General features: G+C 34.0%; 1 protein-coding gene across 4 annotated transcripts in view; it reads left to right on the top strand.

The window, feature by feature from the left end:
* The window catches only part of CDH9 (cadherin 9), a 90478-nt gene that overhangs the window by 60256 nt on the left and 7645 nt on the right, over positions 1–22577 (top strand). For 2 of the 4 annotated variants that reach the window (XM_021388460.1, XM_021388462.1), the window contains 6 exons: positions 7035–7154; positions 9319–9486; positions 13476–13663; positions 14948–15201; positions 15781–15917; positions 16807–16928. In XM_021388460.1, the coding sequence (XP_021244135.1) occupies positions 7035–7154; positions 9319–9486; positions 13476–13663; positions 14948–15201; positions 15781–15917; positions 16807–16928 (989 nt within the window). Of the gene's footprint in view, positions 1–7034; positions 7155–9318; positions 9487–10169; positions 11643–13475; positions 13664–14947; positions 15202–15780; positions 15918–16806; positions 16929–22577 lie in introns of those variants that run through there. The other 2 variants (XM_021388461.1, XM_021388463.1) reach the window with 2 other exon arrangements.

A 22577-nucleotide genomic window follows, 5' to 3' on the forward strand; every position in this document is an offset into this window, starting at 1 on the left:
ACAACCCTTTCTGTAAAGTTTTTCCTGATATCTAACCTAAACCTAAATCTTGAAACCAGTTTCTTTTAGGTCTGATTTTTGACTTCTAAGTAAAGACTTAAAATATAGACTTAATGGAGGTCCCCAGGTAACTTCTTTGTTGGGGGAAAAAATGGTAAAGCAGAAAGCTCTTCATGAATTGTTAAATAAAGGGCATTCTTTAAGCTGTGCTTCATGAAGATCTTGACAGTAGAGAAGAAATAGAATAAATATTATCCTAATGATTATTCTATCAATTTAGAAAATGTAAATAGCCCTGAATACATGATTGAAACTGCTACTTATGAATCAGGATTTTTAATAAATAGATAGCATATTGTAACATTTATGAACTACTACTTCTACTAGCAGGATCAAGGTGGAGTCAGCTCTCCCCAAATTTCTCATAAGAACAGCTGAAAAAGCTGTTTCTCCCTTTTTGGAGTACTCCAGGAATTAAGGTGAGGCAAAATAGGCAAGACTCACAACTCTCATCTTTTAAAAAGAACCAGAACATTAAGGAATTTTTAAGAGGTGGAATAACTGTTTGACTTGCCATGGGCGGCACTTGTTAGTCAATAAACCTGGCCTCTTTTCACACACTCTGTAAAGGCATTCCGGACAGATAGAAAGTAATTAAGGCAATTATTTGGCATACTATGGTATTACTTGTTGCACATACTGGTTTCTTTAGAAATTAATTATATCTGGAAAACTTAACATGTGCATAACATCGCCAAGCCCAGAAACATGTAACTGACAAGTTTCATCATTATTTTGATTATAAATTTTAATGATACTATTGAATTTGTGTGGATTTTTTTGTTTGTTTATTTGTTTTTTTGGGGTGGGGTGGAGTGTTGTTTTTTGTTTTCATTTCTTGGACTGAAAATACTTGCTATGCCTGAAAGTCTGTTTATTAATTGTAAGTACATAAAGCATGTTGAATGAAATGTAAAATACTTCTAAGTTGCAGTTCATTAATTATGGATGACAGATCACTTTATCTCATTATTCTAGGAAATGCAATGTAAGAAGTAATCAACATTAACACTTGAAAGAGTCTAACTACTTTTACCACTCCCATTTGATGGCATCAGTATTGTTTCAGAAATGATTTTCTTCATTGCGAGAGGGCAAAAAAGGAAGCCTCCTCAAAGAGTAAACAACCACAGCCTTGTTCACCCACCAATACTTCATTCTTTTTACTATTTTCCACTTCTTATTTTGTCCATAATGGTTTTCAAATTCTCATGCAGAGCATCTGATGCACTTTGCAGTCACAATTACTACCAATGGAAAACTCAGGTTACTGTATCAAGATATAGAACAGCAGGAGGGCAAGGGCTAGAGGCTTTGTTCAGCTTTCCCATTCTTTCCAGCTCAATTTCTGATATTATTTTGCAATGGTATATGTTTTGTATTCACTGTCAAAAGCTTGTACCCCACACACCATTTCAAACAGATTAGACAGAGTAGTTTAGCAACATTGCATCTTTCTGTGCAGTGAAGCAATCATTAGCAACTACTTTAATGCAAGTCCTGATAATGCACTCTAAAATGTGACTAGATTTTATTGTAGAAAAGGAAGCACAGACGAAAAACCCCGAAGCATCAAAATGCAATGCACACAAGAAATGGTGACAATATCCCTCTTATGTTTATATAATACAAGGGACTGTTACTGGAGTAAAGCTGCATAAATATAGCTTCTCATATTTTGAGAATGAGTAGTAAGGCCCATTTGGTTTTACTGGTATGGAGTGTGAGCAAAAGATTTCTGAGAAAGCAATCTATACTACTTACTATAGCTTGGTTTTATTGTATCTCTCATAATTTACTTTTAGTGACACTAGCATGGATTACTGTGTCCATGGGAGATCAGTAGGCACTCAAAACAAAGGTAGAATGCCCATCTACAGGAGTTGGCACATCAACTGACTTCTGGATCAATCATTATGTGAGATTATATACATGAAAATATGAGACAACATATTTTCAATGTAATGAAATGTTACCTAAAGTCTACTGTTGGACTATAAAAATCATCAGCTGGGTAAAAAGAAACTTGTATAATACTGCATCATCTTTTTTTTGTGTGTGGTTTTGTTGTTATTGTTGTTTGTTTGTTTTTAATACACATTTCAGCTCATTATATGTTACTGAACCACATTTTAAGTTCTTTCTTAGTTTCCCATGTAATGTTATTGTTACTGTTTTTCCTTTGAGCACAGTTCCACAGGTTCCCTATTTGTTCTAGTTAGTTTTGTTTATTTTTCTCAGTCATGCCCATTTATTACTCTTCTTACTTGGGATCTTTTTTTCTGTTTTCCTGTTGACACTTGCTCTTTTTCTGCATATACTCTTTATTTCCCCTTGCTCTTACAAAACTTTTATGCTGCTAACCTTTTAGCCCTTATTGTATCAAAGAAAAGTCTAGAAGAATCTCTCCTAAACTGGGGTCATGTACTAAAAAGCGAAGTTCGCTTTGCAATTCCCTGTTCCTTCAGCTTTCTAGTTAGGGTTTGTCTTCCAGCCAAACATAAGGGTTAGCTCTCAAATGTGTTTATTCCTGAAGGAATTTGATGTGATGCACTCCAACAGATTAACTAATGAGACCTTGGTGACAAATTCTATGGATTCATAAATTTTTTTTTGGCCTAGACATTGCCATATGACTGCTTGTAGTTCATAATTTTTCCAGTACATTGCCTACACAGAGATTCCATAGAAACCTGCTGTCAAAACTAAAAGTTGTTTACTATACTTCAATATTTCTGTAGCTCACTTAAAATTAGAATTTCACTCATGTCTTCAGTAGCGGCACTTCTATCATATGTCCAGATGAAAACAATCCTTGGATCCAAGCTGTCTGAGGAAGCTATCTATCTACCCAATTATCTTCTATAGGATTTTAATAAAGCAAAATTCCTAGTTTTGACTCCAGATATTTTCCAGGCCTTTCCCAAATCTTTTCGGCTTGTGAAAGTTATCCTCTTCTAAAATTTTATCTCCATGAATAAACTTGATGAATAGCAGATTGTCATTGTACTTGAAAACAGGAAGCAAGCACAAGAGCTTCTCCTTTAGGGAGACAAAGTCTTTCCTGCGTCTCCACTTACTCCAGCTGGTCTTCTATTTCTGAAAATGAAACAGCCTTTCCGCTTTGAGTGGAGCTTTCTTTTGAATAGAGCTAGGAAAAAAAAAGAAAAGAAGGAATGAAAAAATATATATATTCTGTGTTAAAATCAGAACTGTTTGATAATGTCAAAAATATTTTTTTTCAGCATTTTCAGGTTTTTTCATGTGAAATGACTTCTTGCAAACTTTCCACTGGAAGATCAAAATCTAAACCAAACATTATATTTTTTTCATGAAATCAAAATTTGGAACAGATTTGAAATCATATTTCTATCAAAAAGAGTCAGAATCACAGTCAAAATGCACTTTGAAGATACAGAATTCCCTTTGGAAATGAAAATTCCTGGTTCTGAATGATATTTAAAGCACTGTCTGACACTTGGATTCTGTGTTGATGGAGGAATCTTGAAACACACAGTGTTAAGGACATAATGTGCTCATTTGCTTCATTCAAGATGGAGATTACTATTCCAAATGAAGGTCACAAAAAGAAGATATCAACTAATTAACATTTTCAAATAGACCCAGATATATTCTTCTGATTGTCAGAATCTGTTTTAATTCACATCATCTGAGCCAAGGAGGAACAAGGGCATGTTGGAGAGTAATATTTTACATAAAAATAGTAAAAGGTGTACCTATCTCATTTAAGAGAAGACCTCTAGTACTACAGCAATCCTCTGTGGGATATTTATAAACACTATGCAAAACATTCTGGTGTCATGTTATGAGACCTACTTAAACAGGAACCCTTTTAAGGACCTAAGACCACAGAGACCCCAAACATGTTAAGGATAATTCAGAAAAGCATTCTCATTTCAACAATATTTTCAGAATTATGTCTCACTCCTCATGAGTTCTGGTGATCTGTGGAACTGTTTAGACACTGTACTAGATATGGAGAAATGCTCTCTCTAATTCAGATTTCTTTTTTGGACTCCACATTCTTAACATGCACTTAGATACAAGAACACACATTCACACATGAACACGTTATTGTTATTATTTCTTAGATTATTACTGAAGTAATTTGCACATTTTCTCCAGTATCTTTGCTGATGTAGTGCATTTCACTTTGGTTATCTGCTGGACACCAGCCCACCTACTTTCTCACTACTCCTCAACAGGGTAGGAAAAAAATCTAAATGGAAAATCCTGTGTGTCAAAATAAATAAATTACTTACCAATTGCCATCACAGACAAAAAAAGACTGTACTTAGGAAAGGGTAAGTTAATTTATTGCCAATTGAAAAGGAGTATAATGATGAGGAGAAAAAAAAAAAAAAGGTAAAATACTCCCTACCCTCCCTATCCTACTCACCATGCTCAAACTGGCAGCTGTGGATGCATCTCGAAAAGCTTCTAACATAGCCGTCTGGTTTGTATTTTATTCTTCTGAAAAAAATGTGAGGAAAAAGATTTCTTGTGAGTTAATCTAGACATTAAAAAAAAGTAGAAAATCCACATTCTGTGGGTATCACTTGGGAGAGGGTGAGTAAAGGCCATAACTGATTTAGGTTAAAAAAAACATCCAAACCATTATCACAACACTGCCAATTTATTCACAGATAGTGTTCAGTTACTTCAGTATATTGCCTTTACTGTCTGGATTTCTAAACATAGAAACTGAGAGAAATTTCTTTCCTTGGAAAAATAGCTGTGCAAGCACTGCCTGCAGTCCATGAATATTCTCTTTTCTAACACAACATACTGTTGGCAGAGAAGAAAACAAACTGCTTGCTGATTCTAAATTTTCTGAGGACAAGTTTCTGTTGTTCATGTTCCTCAGTGGTATTATTAGTTTACTGGGAAACTGCAGGTGTTTTAACACTATTTTTTAATCACTCCGCAGATTCAGATGAATAAAAGAAAACATCAATATTTTGTAAACTGTAATGATATCTGCATACAATATCTACATCAGATATACTTGATTTTTTTGGCTGTGACCTCCAAGTTTTCTATAGGGTTATAGCTTTTGTGTTCTCCTCAGCAATCACATTACACAGCATTTGAGACTCAGCAAACAAAATATACAATCGAATGAGAGAAAGACAGAAATTTCCCCAAAACTGCCTTGAGATGTGGAATGCCTTCCTTGAAAGAAAATATCATCCTCATAACAGGCTTCAGCACTCTATTTTTTTTTTTTTCAGCAGAACAGGAAACAGGGAAAAAAAAAGTTAATGTGCGTTCAGTTTTTATTACCTTACTCTGTCTCAGACCCAAGACAGAGACTAAATCAGGCCACAGCAATAGGTTTACCTTCTAGATGCTGAAGTGGCACACAGTGTAAGCATATGATCCTACTGATAAACTGTACTGTTTTAGGAGGCCAACAAGTCATATTGACTTTCCTTGTAATCCTGAATAGGCATGAGCTTTAATTTATCTGTAGCTATTTTTTTAATAAACCAGATAGAACTTATAGAATTTTGCATTCCTCAAAGAATATACTTTATCTTGCACCCAGATAAACAGTTCAGCTGAACACTGTTAGTGATAAAATTGTCCCCAAATATTCACTGTTTCAGGATTATTTTTATAGTTTGCCTTGGCACACAGATGACCTCTGTTAACCTAGCAAAACATAATCTAGATTACTGATTGCAAAAACCTTCTTCAGAGTTTGATGCATTGTGAAAAAGCCTTTTTATAACCTTATTCTGCTGATTCACTGAAGGGAAAGAAACATTCCTCCCCTCTAGTCATGCTGTTCAGCATGAAATAGCAAGAACTGTTACTGTTATGTAGGTCAAATTATGTGCAAATTCTTGTTATGTACTATGAGAAAAGAGATACATATAATAGGACTTAATGTGCTCTCACAGATCTTCTGTTTTTGTTACTCTGCATTTCTGCTTTACTTAGTCCCTTATATATGTGGTAAGGCCAAAGTATAAATCATGCACTTCAACATCATATGTGACTGAACATCGTCCAAGTTTAAAGTCAGGAAGGCTAAATGACCGCAAGTTATTGTAGTGAACTCCAATCTAGAGAGGCTAAAGGTAATTTTTTTTTAAAGAAAAGATAGGAAGTGATATCACTTAAGTGGACTGAACTCACTTGACCTTTTTTTTTTATAAGGAACATGAGATACACAAACAATACTTATCCAAAAGCACAGTAAAGAGCTTTTTCTCAGTCAGCCATCAGCCCTTGGTAAGAAGTTAAAGATCTTTACAGTTTTAGCTGTTAGACCGCCTGCATTTATGCAGAAATTTTTCAGCTCTAGATTAGGTTAGCAAAAAAGATCCTGATATCTTGAAAATTTCTTAGAAATAAAAGCTTGGGAAGAAGACATATATGTATATATATATATTATATTTAAAAATATTATATTTTAACTGGTATTATATAGGGCTTTACAAAAGCTTTCATTTGCTTCTAATCCATGAATTAAATACAATGAATTGGCTCACAGTTGTTGTTGTTGTTTTTTTTTTTTTTTTATCTCATATAGCCTATGCTCTCATTGTGATCAAAGGACCTTGGTAAAAAATTTTCACGCAAAATAAATGTTTATTAAAAAAAAAATTAGTTATAGTTTGCCAGAAATTATTTGCCAGATAGTTGGATAATTTTAATAAGGATGAAAAAAGTACAACATCACATGTTTTTGCAAAACTTAACTAATTCTTACAAAAAAAATTTAAAAATTAGGACAAGGCAGGATATTATTTTTAGTTTGACTTCAGTCATAAGGAAGATATGACATATTTTACTGTTTGCCTGAGGAGGGTAACACTGGATTTATCTATCAGGTGTTGTTTGACTTATTACTGAATCCAGTACTGAAAATATTGTATATGATTTCAAAGAAATACATGCCATCTCAGAATTTTTTAATTCCTTATTTGGTGCCCATTTAGGTACATCTGTTATTCAAGTGACAGCCACAGATGCTGATGATGCCAACTATGGAAACAGTGCCAAAGTGGTGTACAGTATTCTCCAGGGACAACCATATTTCTCAGTGGATCCAGAAACAGGTTAGCAACTCACATGGTTCTGGCTCTTGCAATGACAGAGTGGATGCAGGCATGAAGATATTTGTCACTTCTATTTAAATATTGCATGATATAACTTGACATAAAGCAAATAAACTTTTTACAAATGGAAGTTGTAATCCATAAAAGTATAACTTTTCTGTTAAAACATCATTGTTTCAGAAGAATAATTGCTTTGTTTGATATGAATATGACTTACGGAATACAACTGTGAACTCTAAGGTCAGTGGTTTAGAAAGAGTGTAAATCATTGGAAGAGGCCCAGAGTCATGTATTAAAAGTTTATTTTATACAAGTTTGTGGGAGTTTCATCTAGTTCATCTTTAAGTATACATTTATATATATATACATGGAAAATTTCAGACCATAGGAGAAAAAAAGTATCCCCAGAGGTAAATAAATCATTTGTAAAAGTTTGTGACAGATTCTTGTTAACTGACAATTTTTAAGTCAAAAGTTTTTTGAAGCTATACTCTGACTCCAACAGAATTGAAGTAAGAACTGTTAGTACATTAATGTATTAAGGCCTTAAAGCATGAAGAGAAACCCTTTTTACTGTTATGTAGGAAATGGCCAGGCACAAAGAAGAAAGACTCATGTGAACTTAGGTTATTAACAAAGAATGATTTTAATTTTTTTTTTATTTCAAGAAGAAATATAATAAAGTACTGTGTTTCAAAGGCAAGTGCCATTCCCTGTACTTTTACTATGGGCCACAAAATTTTGGCCCAATAAAACACCAAATCAACAAACAAAAAACTATCAAAACCAAAAAGAAACAGTTCATATTAATGCGTATAAAACTTTGCATCCACTGCACTACTATATTTCTGCATATTATCAAATTCATTCCGATATAAGAATCCAGAATTTAAGTGAAATTTTTTCCAGAGTCCATGAAGTTCCTAGTCCAATGGCGATACTCAGATTATGGCTAATTTACTTCTGAAACAATAACTTTTTGCAATATAGTATGGTCATTATATCTACAGGATAATAAGGGAACATAACTCTTAATGTGGATTGAAGTTTATTTCTTTTTCTCCACGTCTTCTTAACTTAACCATACAGAAGCAAGGAAAAATGGAAATTATTGTTCATTAACCAAGGGTGGCAGGTGTTGAAGAAGGTAGAAAATCTGGGGAATATCTAAGAGCTCAACTTTGATTTGGGGATTATCTTCATTTTTACCCAATTTGCTTTTACTTTTACACTCATTAACATTTTGAGTTATGGTAGTCAGAACCCAGTAGCCCTGAATCAGATATAAATGCCATAACGGCTACGCTAGAGAATTTTGGGTTTTTGTTTTTGTTTTGTTTCACTACCCTTCTGGGAGTGGGAGCTCTGTAGACTTAAAAAAAAAATGGAAAAAAATACATGTAATGGTAATGAGTGCCTTCTTCTGAAAAAGAAAAGGCAGATATTTGAATCCACCAAGAGAAAAAAAGACACTGTTTTTAAACTCTTCCAATTCAACAGAGAAAATAATCATCACTTCAGACCTGCAAAACCACTATATTTTAAATACAAAAAAAAAAGCTCTGCTTATATTCCAAAATATGTGTGTATCTAATTTAATGGAAAGATCCTTTATGCTCTGGATCCCAAGAGGATATATTTGATCTTTATGTAGAGTAGGAGATTTTTATTTTCTCACCTGAGTTTTTGTGTGCTATGTAAGGGTTTGGTTCAAGATATTTAAATTATATTTATTAAATTCATGAGATAAACACCTAAAAGTGTAAAAATATTTTCCAGCACTAGCTTTATACTCTTGTCTAGTTCTTTATTAGCTATAGCCCTGATTGACTATCATTGCCCCCACTGGTTTTTAAAATCTGTGGATCTATTAGAGTTTGAAATAATGAAACCAGGACATGACAGAGTTCATAATTATGCTATAATGTCAAAACCTCTACAGAGCTGGAAATTTCATGGTGCATTAAAATAATAGCTGAGGACAGCAGCTGAAAAAAAGTTCATTTATTCCACAAACATATTTTTGCTATTGAAAGAAATATTAATTTAGAATATTACAAACAGTGTATATATAAATATCAGTTATATTTCTTATATAAGTTTGAAAAATCGGAGATTGAAGCGTGCCTTCTATTCTGTGTCTCCTTTTTCTCTTTTCTCTAAGGCATAATCAAAACTGCTCTACCGGACATGAGCAGAGAAAACAGGGAACAGTATCAAGTGGTCATCCAGGCCAAAGACATGGGAGGCCAGATGGGAGGACTATCAGGGACCACCACGGTGAACATCACACTGACTGATGTCAATGACAATCCACCTCGATTTCCTCAGAGTACGGAGCACTAAGAGTTCTGTTGCTCTCCAAGGAAACTCTCTAAATTAATTGTTTCAATGTCACCTTCTGTGATCTTTCTTTTTCTTCTCTCTTTCTTTTCATTTGTTAAATATAAATACTGGACACTGTTGCATCCATTTATGTTGCAGCATCATAAGGGCAAATGGGAGTCATTTTTTTAAAATGTCAAAATATTTTTTGCAACTACAAGCTTACTTCCCCGGCTTACTCTGCTCACAGGAATGGTAGCTGTAACAATAGATTATAACAGATATAGATAATAATAGATATAATAGATAATATATAGAGATAAATATAGATATAATATATAATATAATATATATAATACATAATATGATATATGATATGATATATGGTATATGGTATATGGTATATGATATATTATATATGATATATGATATATGATATATGATATATGATATATGATATATGATATATAAATAATAGAATAAAATAGATGTAATAGATTTTGAGAACCTTTACTGAAATTTCATCACAAAATCTAGGATTAAGTTTATAGAAGTACTTCTAGTTCCAAATGTTTAGCCAAGTAGTTGACTAAATTTTCTTATATATCACCCTTCACAGACAGAACTGGTCAGGAGATATGCTTTGCTGGAAGTCTAAGTATTTGTTTCAGGTACTCATAATCTGTATTTAACTCTTGATAAAGACTGCTTTTTATAATCTAGTCTGTATTTGACACAACTGAAGTTTTTAAAAATATCTCTGTACAATAAATTTGGCAACAGAAAACTGCACAATACAGAAAGCTTCATGAAATACTACAGATCCTTTCATCCTAGGCAACCGGTTTAAATCCAGTTCCATGGTGCTACAATCAGTGTCCGCTAACTGCTTGAAGGTCTGCAGATATAATAAGTGTACAGCCTCAGTTCAGTGTCTGCTAGAAAAATGTCCACACTATAAAATTTGAATTGCTTGTTGGCACTGATTAGAGACCTGAATGGCTCTCTTTGCAAATTCAGCAAAGAATGAACAAACAAGGCTGAACTCTCTCGCTGACTTGCAGGAACTTGAAAAGTACTTCAGTGCTATGGCATTAAGTACTCTCGAAACAGTATAAGCAGGTCAACGTAGAACAGATACTTTGAAATGTTAGAAAACTCAGGCAGAGTGGGAGAGAGGATTCTTGAAGCTTGCTTCCATTCTTCCTAATTGGCTGTGTTTTAAAAAGAGAGGAGACAAAAAGTACTGTGAATCTTATAAAGAAAGAATAATTTGAATTCATAATCAGAGTTTACTTACTGAGAATAACTTACATGGCAAACTCACAGTACAGTTTTCAACCAGTCTTCCTGTGTGATTTTAGGAGAAGATAGTCCTTTATAGCATGATGCAGCCCACAATACTTTGACAAATAGGAATTCCAGAACCTAAATTTGAGTGCAATGTAGCACATTCTAAGCTTTGTTGCCGAATAAAAATAAATAAAATTAAACAAAAAAAAAATTATATAAAACAATAAAACAAAGGATGAACAGAACTACAAAATAATGTTAGCTTCTCAGTCTCCTTAGCCTTCATTCCTTAATGATGCTCCTGAAAGATTAGCTGAAGGCTGAAGTCTATAGAAGTTCTGATAATTATGAATAGCCATGGTTCTGATACATAACTGTAGAGAAATTCACACAGTTTGATGCTTCATAAAATATGCCATGTAGCTTTCTACATAGAATATCACTGAAGAACATAGATTGGCCATATATGAATTACTATAGGTTCTCTTCAGGGAAGCAATTTTCATTTTCATGATGACCCTTCCCTTTTATTTTCTTTCTTCTCAGTTGGGTGGTTTTCAAAACTTCTAGGGAAACCAAATATATAGAAACATCTAAAGATTTTAATTTATTCAAAGATAAATAAGATCATACCTTCAAATTACAACGCAGTTCTGGAAGTTTGCTCCTTCCAAACGCAATTATTTTCCATTTTCTTTTATGTGAGGCAACAGTAAGTACAAATGTGACCCAAAACAGAAGGTGAATGGCAAGTGGAGGCAAGAGGAGTTAATATCATGTTGCTGAAGAACTGAAGACTGATTTCTTAGAGTAGGAAAAATAATGAAAAATGGCAGAGAGCACTGTGAAGTACTGGATGTTTGGATTACAGTAAGAAGAAACTGATTTTCTTTTTTCTTCCATTTCCTGTAATGTGCACTGGTCCTTCACACTTGAAAAACGTAGGCCAAGTTTACATGATGAATTTATATGACACAATAACGAAAATCTTACATATCTGGAATTCAGTTGTACTCTAAATCAAACTAGTCATCTCACATGCCAAAAATATGTAGCACTTATGCAGCACCACAAAAATAAGGAATGTTTTCAGGTGCAAAAAACAACTAAGGGAGTTATTGATTCTGTAAGAGACATAAGTGGCATGATTAAATCTGTTCTTACAGTATTCCCAGCTCACATGACAAACCTTTGAATCAGAGTAAGCCTTCAAACTTATGGCTAGCTGCCAAGAATCCTAACTTTCATCACATTTTCAGCTTTCTTTAAGGGAATAACATTTATTTTAGTCTGTGTGGATTGCAGCCAAAGAGTCTACTGCTGAGCTTTCACTTACAATAGCAAATTTGTAACAACAAATAAAATTTAGCATCAAGCATTAGCTTCCATTCTGGTACACATCAATATAAATATAGGGTACTTCCAGAGACATTCTTTTGTTCAGTGTGTATCTCGGGATACAGATTCCTTCAGCACTCAGATGTTTTCTATGGCCCATTTGCATAAAAGAAACCTTTAGGACTAAAGTGTCTTAAACGAAAGCAAAGCATATGTAAATACAGGAAACAAGCAATAGCCTAGTTATAAGAAATGTAGTTGTCTGCACTTTAGGTTAATATAACTTGTAGACCCTTCAAACAATATTTTTGCATTTTGCCCAGTGTTAATTTGTCAGGTCAAGAAACTGTAAGAAACTATATTTCCAAAGTGATTATTTTACACAGTAAATTGATATTTATTTACATGAGAAAATAGCTCAAAAAACTTCAGATTCTGGAAAGTTGCATGGAAAATGCTGTATATGCATATATATTTCAAATATTCTCAAGCACATAGCAGAAAATACTGATTTAGAAACATTTATGTCTTGCCAGTGGTGAAGAATCTTCACTGTCTAGTTCTTACTGGTCACCATCTGATTAATACTTTTCCTGCAACAGCATATCTTAATCGTAAGATTTTTATGTTGAATGTTGTCAGAAAATACATATACATTCGCATTTCATATACATAGGCGAGATTAAAATGTCTATGTAATCAGAATTCTTTCTAGCAAAACCTGATTATAAAAACATTAAATGACGCCAACCATTGAAAGAGCACAAAAAGTATGTGCAGAGTAAATTAAATAAAATCTGAAAGTATCTGCATTTTAATTAACTATAGCAATAAACATGAACATGTATCCAAATTCTCTCTACTATGACTCTTTATTATGTATTACCAATAATGGATAAATGAATTGTTTTAGATAAAACACCTAAAATGGGTATAAATTTCAAAATATCAGAAGAGGAAAAATATAGCCTGTTCTATTTTAGTCCCCTGCTTTCTACAACTCTTGTGCCTCGAGGAAACAAAACAAAATCTTCTGCTACTTATGAATATATCTGGTAACATTTCTGGAGAACTGAGGAAAAAATAGTTAACGAATCAACGTAAGAATCACTGCCGTATTATTGAGCTTCTCTGTTCCAGTATTAAAAACATTAAAAACACAGTACTAAATGGATTTGAGGAATCACTTGAAATTTTTGTGACAGTTTGTCAGTCAACTCCAAGCCCTGTTTAGTAAAAGTTTAGTATAATGACTAATGACATTTTTCTTCGTGTTATTTTTAAAAATCCAGGTGAAATTGAAGATGTTTATTATTCAGAAGAACAAAGTATCTTAAAATAAAAAGTTTGATTTCACTGTTCCAGGCACCTACCAGTTCAGCTCTCCTGAATCTGCACCACCTGGGACTCCTCTTGGCAGAATTAAAGCCAATGACCCTGATCTGGGTGAAAATGCAGAGATTGAGTATAGCATCTCCAATGGGGATGGATCAGACATGTTTGATATCGTCACTGACAAGGATACACAGGAAGGGATTATAACTGTCAAAAAGGTTTATTTTTTCTCCTTTTCTTTTATAAGTACTTAGCTTTTCAGGTGTTGTGGTTATTTTTCCAGAGGAAGGGAGGGTAGATCTCGCAAGGGGTCAAAGCTGCCAAGGAGTTGTTCTATTAGTTTTGTTCTTCTCTTTCTTCAGCAGATATCTGTTATTTTCAAGTCTCAAGGGAAATTTACTGGCACGTCACTTCACATAAAGCAATATTTCAGTGGCAGCTGTCTGCTCAATACATATACTCTCACACAGTACTTTCGAATTAGGGCTGTGAGAACCTGGAGGGGTTCAGTTCACAGTGGGGTTTGTCAGCTGAATGGTGCAGTAGTACTCACAAAGGTTGGAGGCTCATCTGCAGTTTGATGATCCTACATCTACAGCCTGTCACTCTGTAACCTGTTTGAAAATCCAGTACATCCAGAACTTTAAATCTGTTTTGGTTTAAGTCCAGCCTTGGTGAAACTTAAGTTGTTATATATCATGCAAATTGAGGCCTTAAGAGCAAAGAAATTTAACTCAAAATGCCATCTCTGACAGATTTGTTTGTTGCTTTTTATGGTTCAGGCTGTTGAATTATGAACATTGTTTTCAGTTCTGTTCTTAACTCATCAGTAACAGTAAACTGATATATGTATATGTAATATAAATATACTTATGGAAACTGTATATATGTTCATTTCTGTGTGTACATTTTTGTGCATATCCATGTATATATACGTATACATACAAATATTCATACATAGTTCTGTGTAATACAGATATCACATAGACAGGAAATCAGATCTTACAATTTTTCTTTTCAGTGTGGAATATGGAGGCTAAGAACATGTTGAATCAGGGTTACTCATGATGCAGAATAGGCAAGGGTAGGTGATAGTATGGGAGGAGAGAGGAGAGTGGAAATAGGGAAGAGAGACTGACAGAGCTGGGATAAGAGTTTTTGCTCCATAAGGATGAGAAAAATAAGGACATTGCACCTCCTACTTGTGGAAGGAGTCCATCTTGCCTGTTTCTTTCTCTCTTTCTATTTTTGTATAGATAAATCCTCCTGGGCCTCTGAATCTGAACAAGTAGTAGGCAGAGGGATCATAGCAGTCTTGTTGCCCCATTTAAGCCCCACTTTTTCTTATACTTGGAAAATGCCATCTTATCCAAGATGCATTAAAATTTTGAGATTTTTGTTCTCTGAAAGATGCTTAAACATTTAATCTATCATTGTAAAGTTGACTCACATTTCTTGTAAAGTGACAAAATTTTTCTTTATTAATATTATTTGCTCCCTAGCAGCTGGATTTTGAAAAGAAGATATTATACACCTTAAGAGTGGAGGCAACAAACACTCATCTGGATCCTCGTTTTCTTCAGTTGGGGCCATTCAAAGACACGGCTTTAGTCAAAATTTCTGTAGAAGACATAGATGAACCTCCAGTGTTCAGCAGATCCTCATATTTAATAGAAGTTGATGAAGATGCCAAGGAAGGAAGCATTATTGGGCAGGTTGTAGCCCAAGATCCAGATATAGCAAAGAATACAATAAAGTAAGTCATTACACATCATTAAATGCTTTAAAAATTGGTTAAATCTCACACAAAGCATGATGAGAGTGCAATATAACTGTGGTGCACTTGTGTAATTAAGTTTATAGGAGCCACTGAACAGAGAAACATCTATGGGAGCTTGTGATAGCAAGCAGTTATAAAGTGATAATTACATCTGAAATGTATGTCCTTTGGTGGCTGAATTCTCCAAGAATTACATTGCAAAATATTATCTAAGAATGCTCATTTTTAGTTTTATTTCATAATTCACTTTGTAAGTGCAAACATAATTTTGATTAACAATCTAATAGACAGCCCACATAACTAATTTGTCCTTCATTCCACTCAGTCTTAAAAGAAAAAAAAAAAAAAAAGAAGAAAAAAAAAAGTTTATCTGTATTTGTAACATACTGCATTCCCCTGATAGCTACAGAAAAGCTTAGGACTACCCATTAAGATTAGGGTTTGATTAACCACAATTAAGCTCACAAAATATTTATAGGTTTTATTTATAGCTGTAAACTAAACTGGAAACTGTATCAAGAAACAATGAAGCTCAGTTGTAACATATATTCACAGATATTCTGTGGATCGACACACTGACCTGGATAGAATATTCAACATCTATTCAGGAAATGGATCCTTATTCATCTCAAAGACACTTGACCGGGAAGAAACTCCCTGGCACAACATCACTGTCATAGCAACTGAAATCAGTAAGTTGGAGTAATTTACCTAAGAAGAACTCTGGATCTGAGAAAGACTGGAATACTACAGTATTTATGATGTAGGCTTGCCCTTCCTCAAATGTTATCAATACACAGAGTATCTTTACATGTGCATCTATATCTACTTAAGGATTATCTTTGTCCTTTTGTGAAAAGATAATCTGTAATTCTCAGACTCAACAAAACTGGTTTCACGAGAATTCCCAGTAAATCATTTACTGTAGAAGCAATGCATCTCAGCCAACCAATAACAGGCATCAGAGTGAATTTTTCTAATTTCTAATTTTTAGAAAGATTGTTACCTTTTCCTCACACAACACTCCATTGCTTGATCAAATATTGTCTCCATTTTCAATAAATGTAGTGCATGAGTCATCTCCAACTATAGCTTGACACCAAAGGTCAGACTCGCTAATACTAACAGACTTTAGTACCTGCACAGATTCAGTTTGTGATTTTACTTTTTGAGAAGGGACAACAATTTTTTCTTCTTCTTTAGTTGACTCTAAATGTTCTTGACAGCTCTGCCTCAGGAAACAGCTCTTGAATCATTTACTGCACTGATGTATGGAATACAGGTCAAACATTAGTAACAACTTGGTGGCCTATTCTTAATGCAAATCTTTTTAGTAGACTTTGTATTATTTCAAAATTCAAGTAGTATAATAGAAGAAAAAATTTTCAAATGCAGATATGGCTTTTAATCATATGGAAAATACAAGAGTAAAAAGTTAAGGATAGTTGTTTTCACGTTATCAAGGTAAGTGAGAATTTCCATTGTCTATTGGGGAAAAAAAAAAAAAAGATTATTCCAGGTCTTTTCACAAACTGTGTGTTGTGTAAAACTTAGCACATTGTAATCATTTTCTTGTTTCAGATAATCCAAAACAAAGTAGCCAGATACCTGTCTTCATCCGGATTTTAGACATAAATGATCATGCACCAGAATTTGCCAAATACTATGAAACATTTGTCTGTGAAAATGCAAAAGCAGGACAGGTAAATGAATATTTATGTTACGTGAGAATTTTAGTGAAACTATTACGGAGTACCATAATAGAGACTTCAGCATGTCTACATTTCAACAATTGCAAATCAAACCAACCACCTCTTTATTCCCTGCCTACTACAGTAGCTGCCATTTGTTTACAAAAAGATTTTAAGAGATAAAGATGAAGAATTTTATGTTAGAATATCATATAGTATAAAGAAATATATGTTTGGGGTGCTTTTTTCATCCTTAATATCAGAAAATATTTTTCAGATCTACTTATACATAATGTTACAAAAATCTTTGTATTCTCTCATAACTCCATTTCCTTTGGGAAGTTTTTCAAAGCCTTAGTTGACATAGCCACACCTTCAAGTACATAAACACAGGGAAATATTTTATTTTGCTCCAGTAGTGGAGATGTAGAATTAAAAAAAAAAACATTTAAATAAATAAATACATGAATAAAGCTAATGTAACTGTTTTATTTGGAAGTTTAATTAAATTCAGAAATGAGCTGAATTTGAACAAAACTCAGGTATATCCCTTTTTAAATTATTTGAGCAATTCTGTAATTATCTAAAAGGATTAGAAGATTTGTGAAAGAAAATAAGAAACAGTATCTGTTTATGATAACATCAGTAGCATTTCAGTTTTAAATCTTGTGAAGATAGATAAATGTTTTGTTATTTTTTTATTCTGAAAGTACTTATCAAATAAGTGGATACAGCATCAGATTGTATAGCCTGAAATTGTCTCTCTAGCATGTACTTAAGTCCATGCTTGAATTCTGACTTATTTCCTCTCTCTCTGTTTCTGCTGTAGCAGTAGAGAGGCCAGGACAGAATTCTAGATCTTTCTGTCTTTTGAGCATACTGACTACACAAAACTCAAAGACTTTACAGGACCAAGCGATATGGATATACATCAGAAGACATTTTTAACTTTGTTCTCTGTCCAGTGTTATTTGTATTTACCAATGCCATGGTGGCTGCACTGAAAATAGCATAAATGGTACCTGAGATTGGTCTGGAATCTTAGCTCTTGCAGAATCCTAGAAAAGGCAAGAATATGCAGTTTACCAGATGCAGTGCAAATGGTGTTTTATGATAGGTTTAAGACATGAAAACAAAGATTTTTTTAAGAAAAAAAATTGAAAACAGAGAGAGAAAAAGGAGTGTGAATTGATAGAACTTGCATTCAGTCTACTAATCTGTCATGCACTGCACCTAATATTGGAACTTAGTTAAATGGGTTATAAATACAGAGGATAGTGTGAGTGAAATCAATTGGCTTGACCATTATTTTAATTATTTTTCAAGAAAGCTGTACTATGTTTGCCTCCTCACTGGAAGCATATCCCCTCCCTGGCAGCATTCATGGCCAGGCTGGATGGTGCTTTGAGCAACCTGGTCTACTGGGAGGTGTCCCTGACTACAGCAGAGCAGTTGGAACTAGAAGATCCTAAAGGTCCCTTCCAAACCAAACCATTCTATGATTCTATGATTCTATTTTTGATACAAATGATGTACATAGATAAGTATACATATCAAAGGCAGTGATTAATTTAATTAAAACAGTGGAGGAAATTATAATATCAGAAAAATGAGCAAGGTACACCTTTCAAAACAACTGAGGCTTAGGACATATTATCTTAGTCAACAACATAAATTGTTACATTAGCGTATAGTTCAATACTTATAGAATGAGCAAAGCTTTTCCCTCAACTTCTGGTTTTTGAACCCTCACAGTTGTGTTTTATGATTTACAACCTGTTTTTTTTTTTTCCAGATTGAATACATTCAGAATAATTATAGTCATTGAATTGAACGACTGGCATATGACCTAAATTCTTTCTGTGCAACAAAATCTCTTTACACAAGATAAAATTGAGACAAAGAAATCTTAAAATCTTAGTATAATGACTGATAGCAAAGTGGGTCATACACTTTAACTGAATAACACAAAAAGCTTAGTAATTACTATTTCAGTGAATTTAATCATTTGGAATATTATCAGATAGCAAACTCTGGTTTTGTCATACATGTGAACGAAGTTCAATCCAGTCATAACTCTTGCCAGTTTTCGTTTCACCAAATAGTCCAGCATACTTGATGAAATATCCAATAATGTGTAAAACTGCATTTACCTTTCTGGTGAATTCTATGCTTTTCTAAAAATAGCCATGAGAAAATGAGAATGCCCATTAATTATGTGTCTTATTGTTTAGACCTCCCATCCATCTACTGTATCAATTTAATTCCAGGTATTATTTTCCTTAATTGGAAAAATCTGCAAATACTAGAAAGACAGCACACATCAAATGCAGACACAGAAGAATGAGAGACCTAGACCTTTCTTCTGTTTTTTTAAGTTAGTTTCCTCATGCAAGCATCTGAATTCACACCTGGACATTTACATGTATTTGAAAGTGATTCAGAAAAAAAAAGAACCTTTAATAAATGAGAATGCTTTTACTTTGGGACCTAAAAATAGCAATGAATATAGAGATGCAAACTGGAATGTTTTGGCTATAGATGCTAGAATCCAGATAGCCTATATTGCTCATGTTTAGCAGTTCCATATAAGTATGATATAGATATCAAACCACGTTTCATTCAATTAGTACTACTTCACTTTATTTTAAATATCACCTAAAAATGTTGTCTTACTAGGATCATTATCACTTCTTCACACATCACAGCAGTGCTTTTACATCTGGTGCCCAAAACAGAAGAGACAGATTGAGAAGATAAATATATTTAGTTAATTTCTAAAAGATTATTATTTTTTTAATTGCGCCCAACTATTAATCACAGTGCTCTCTAAATCTCAGTCGCATAGTGAAGCAGTCAGAATGATCATATATTGCTCTCTGCTGTCTAGTGACATTACTCATTCTCTACATCAGCAGATATTAGGGACTCCATTTGTTGTGCTTTCAGAAAGAAAATCTTACAGTGTCTCCTCCTCTGCCACTGTTTTGTCTCCAGATAACAGTGGTATGATTAGGAAGAAATATTGTCACTAGATATCTCTAGTGACATAAATCACTATCAATATCAATACATAAACAGTAGCATTCATAAGGCTGGAATAGATCTGCCCCACTGGCTAATGCATAAGCTATAGAAGAGCATGATGCAGCCTTCCCCTTGCAGAATTTAAAAATCCCTAATCCTCTGATGGTGTTCTGGAGCCCCAGGGACTGCTGTAGGGAAGGCTCTGGTACAAGTTCTCTCATGCCCTTGTCACAGGAATTAATTGTGTCTTTGTAGCTGGATTAGAGGATGAATCCTCTCCATGGAAACCAGGAAGATTTACTTGAAAAGGAGGTTGAATAAACTGAACAAGTTAGTGACAACAATTCAGCTAATTTCAAAATCTACCAATAATATTGAAGAGAACAACCTGGATTGCTTTTTTTTTTGCATTGATGCTATATTCTTTCCTGCCATTCAGGGGCTCTCAAGCATCAGAACAGAGAAATAATTTGTTTTCTCTCTTGCAAAGCTGGCAGATTTTTCATTTCATTACTCTCCATTAACTCTTTCCTTTTCAAGATGGAGCAGACATCTCATTTTTAACGTCTTGTTGCTAATTATCAGTCACAACTAGTTGTACGTTGTACCTCTCTTCTCCAGGTAGAAACCTATTGGCTTGATTTAGTGAGAGACCCAAATTCCCTGTTTGTCTCACTTTTAAAATAAGAATAGGAGTTTAATGAAGATCTTCTCAACTTCTGTTAAGAATTCTGTCATGCTTTAAAGATGGAAGCATATGCATGGCCCAGAGCCAAGGAGTACAGTTTTGCTTTACCAAACATGAAGCTTCATTAAGTGGTGGGTATTTTAGAACATTTCTGAAGGCATAAATCACCAGGTTCAAAAGTCTATTCAATCTAACCCATGTGTGTCTGACTCTGCTCTCTGTAGCCAGCACAGTAGTAGTGCACAAGCTAGAACACTACCTGAACACTTGAGATTGCTCAAGCACCGCATTGACAAGCTGGACATCTGCTTTGACTTCACTGTTTTTGAAATAATTCCTTTGGGGGTATTTGAACAATATTACTTTACTCCTGGAGAAATGTATCTTCTTCCAAATCTTCTGCAAGTTCTTGAACCCAACCACTTACCACTGTGCTGTGTTAGCAACGTATTCAAAATTAGTTTGATTGTCCCTACCAGATCACATTGGCAGAAAAAGGGGCAAGAAAAAGAAAGGACAAGAGAGACGCAAAGTTACTCTCCCATCATTTCACCACAGTGTGTATGAACTATTATTTTCTGATCTGTCAAAAGCATAGTCTCTCTTATGTATTTTTCATAGTTTATTGTAGATATATTGGTGAGGTCAAACACCAGTGAAATATTTGCTGCACAAAATAAGTTTACTACATTTCAAGAAATGACAAAGCCAGTGCTCCAAGATACAGGATTTGTTCTGTTCTCTCCTAAGTCACTTCAGAAAAAAAGTGTCAGATAAAAACAAAGAACAAAATGTCCCTTTCCCAGTGTCTAGTGATATTTTAAAATCTTATTTCAGAAGCAGCCAAAAGTAGAAAAATTGCATTTGAGAAATTTTTCAATGTTGTACAATATCCAGGTTTATCTGAGAATGTAATGTAATAAGAACTTAAGCACAAATGTTTCAACTGGATTCAAGGCCTATTCCTCTGCAGGTCTGCAATCCCACAAAAGAAAAATACAAAATTCAGCAGATCCTGCTGTTAAGTCTCTCTCCTAACAATGTCCTTCTTCAGTGGTCTTGCTTCTCATTCACTGGAGGTACAAATTTCCTGCTACATGACAAATCAATAGTGTAGAATTTCACACAGGTGATATCTAAAACAGCAGAGCATCTTTAAACTCTTCTGCAAGTGACATTATTTTTCACTGTCCTGCTTAAAGTAATTTTTAAAAGAAGGAATCTTGAAAAAAAAATTAAAATATTTTAAAATGATTTAAACACACTTATTTTAAAACATGACAGTCATCACTAGTATGCTTCTGTTTGAAAAACAATTACCAGCAGATTATATAGTGGACATTCAAATTGTCTCAAATTTTGTTTTATGGGTAGAAATTTTTAATGTGAATATATATTCATCTGTTCACCTCATCTTGTTCAGGTTTCTTCATTTAACTGAAGCCTGAAGCGTGTTGCTGCATTGTTGAAGTGCATGCTCTGGAGCCAAGCGCCAACTCTGCTTTGTATGGGTGAAGTGTCAAACCAGCTCAGGCTGAAAACCTCACCTAAAATGTGGCTTGCTGGTGCTATTTGTTATAACATCTGTATTGATGAAGATTCACTGTTAGCTTAACGTTTGCTTTAATGGTTCTTCTTTTCCTTTTGAAGACAGTGCCAAGGCTGAGTCCATGACACAATATTCTTGCTTGTGCAGCTCTCTGTCTACAAATGCAGCTTAAGGAACATCTCTGAAGTGCTCAGGGACCCTTAGTATTTCACAATGCTCCCACCTAGCTTTTACACACTTCCTGTATTTGAATGAGCATGAATCAAACTGTAGAGCAGTCTATATCTGTGGATGTACCACATCAGTGGGATCTGTTATGAGACAATCTATTCATTCCTGTTCTTTTTTTTTTTTCTTTTTTTTTTTTTTCCCCAAAGCTTAATGCAAACAGCTGTAA

The sequence above is a fragment of the Numida meleagris genome, chromosome 2, assembly GCF_002078875.1.
Source record: "Numida meleagris isolate 19003 breed g44 Domestic line chromosome 2, NumMel1.0, whole genome shotgun sequence".
Taxonomy (NCBI): Eukaryota; Metazoa; Chordata; class Aves; order Galliformes; family Numididae; genus Numida; species Numida meleagris.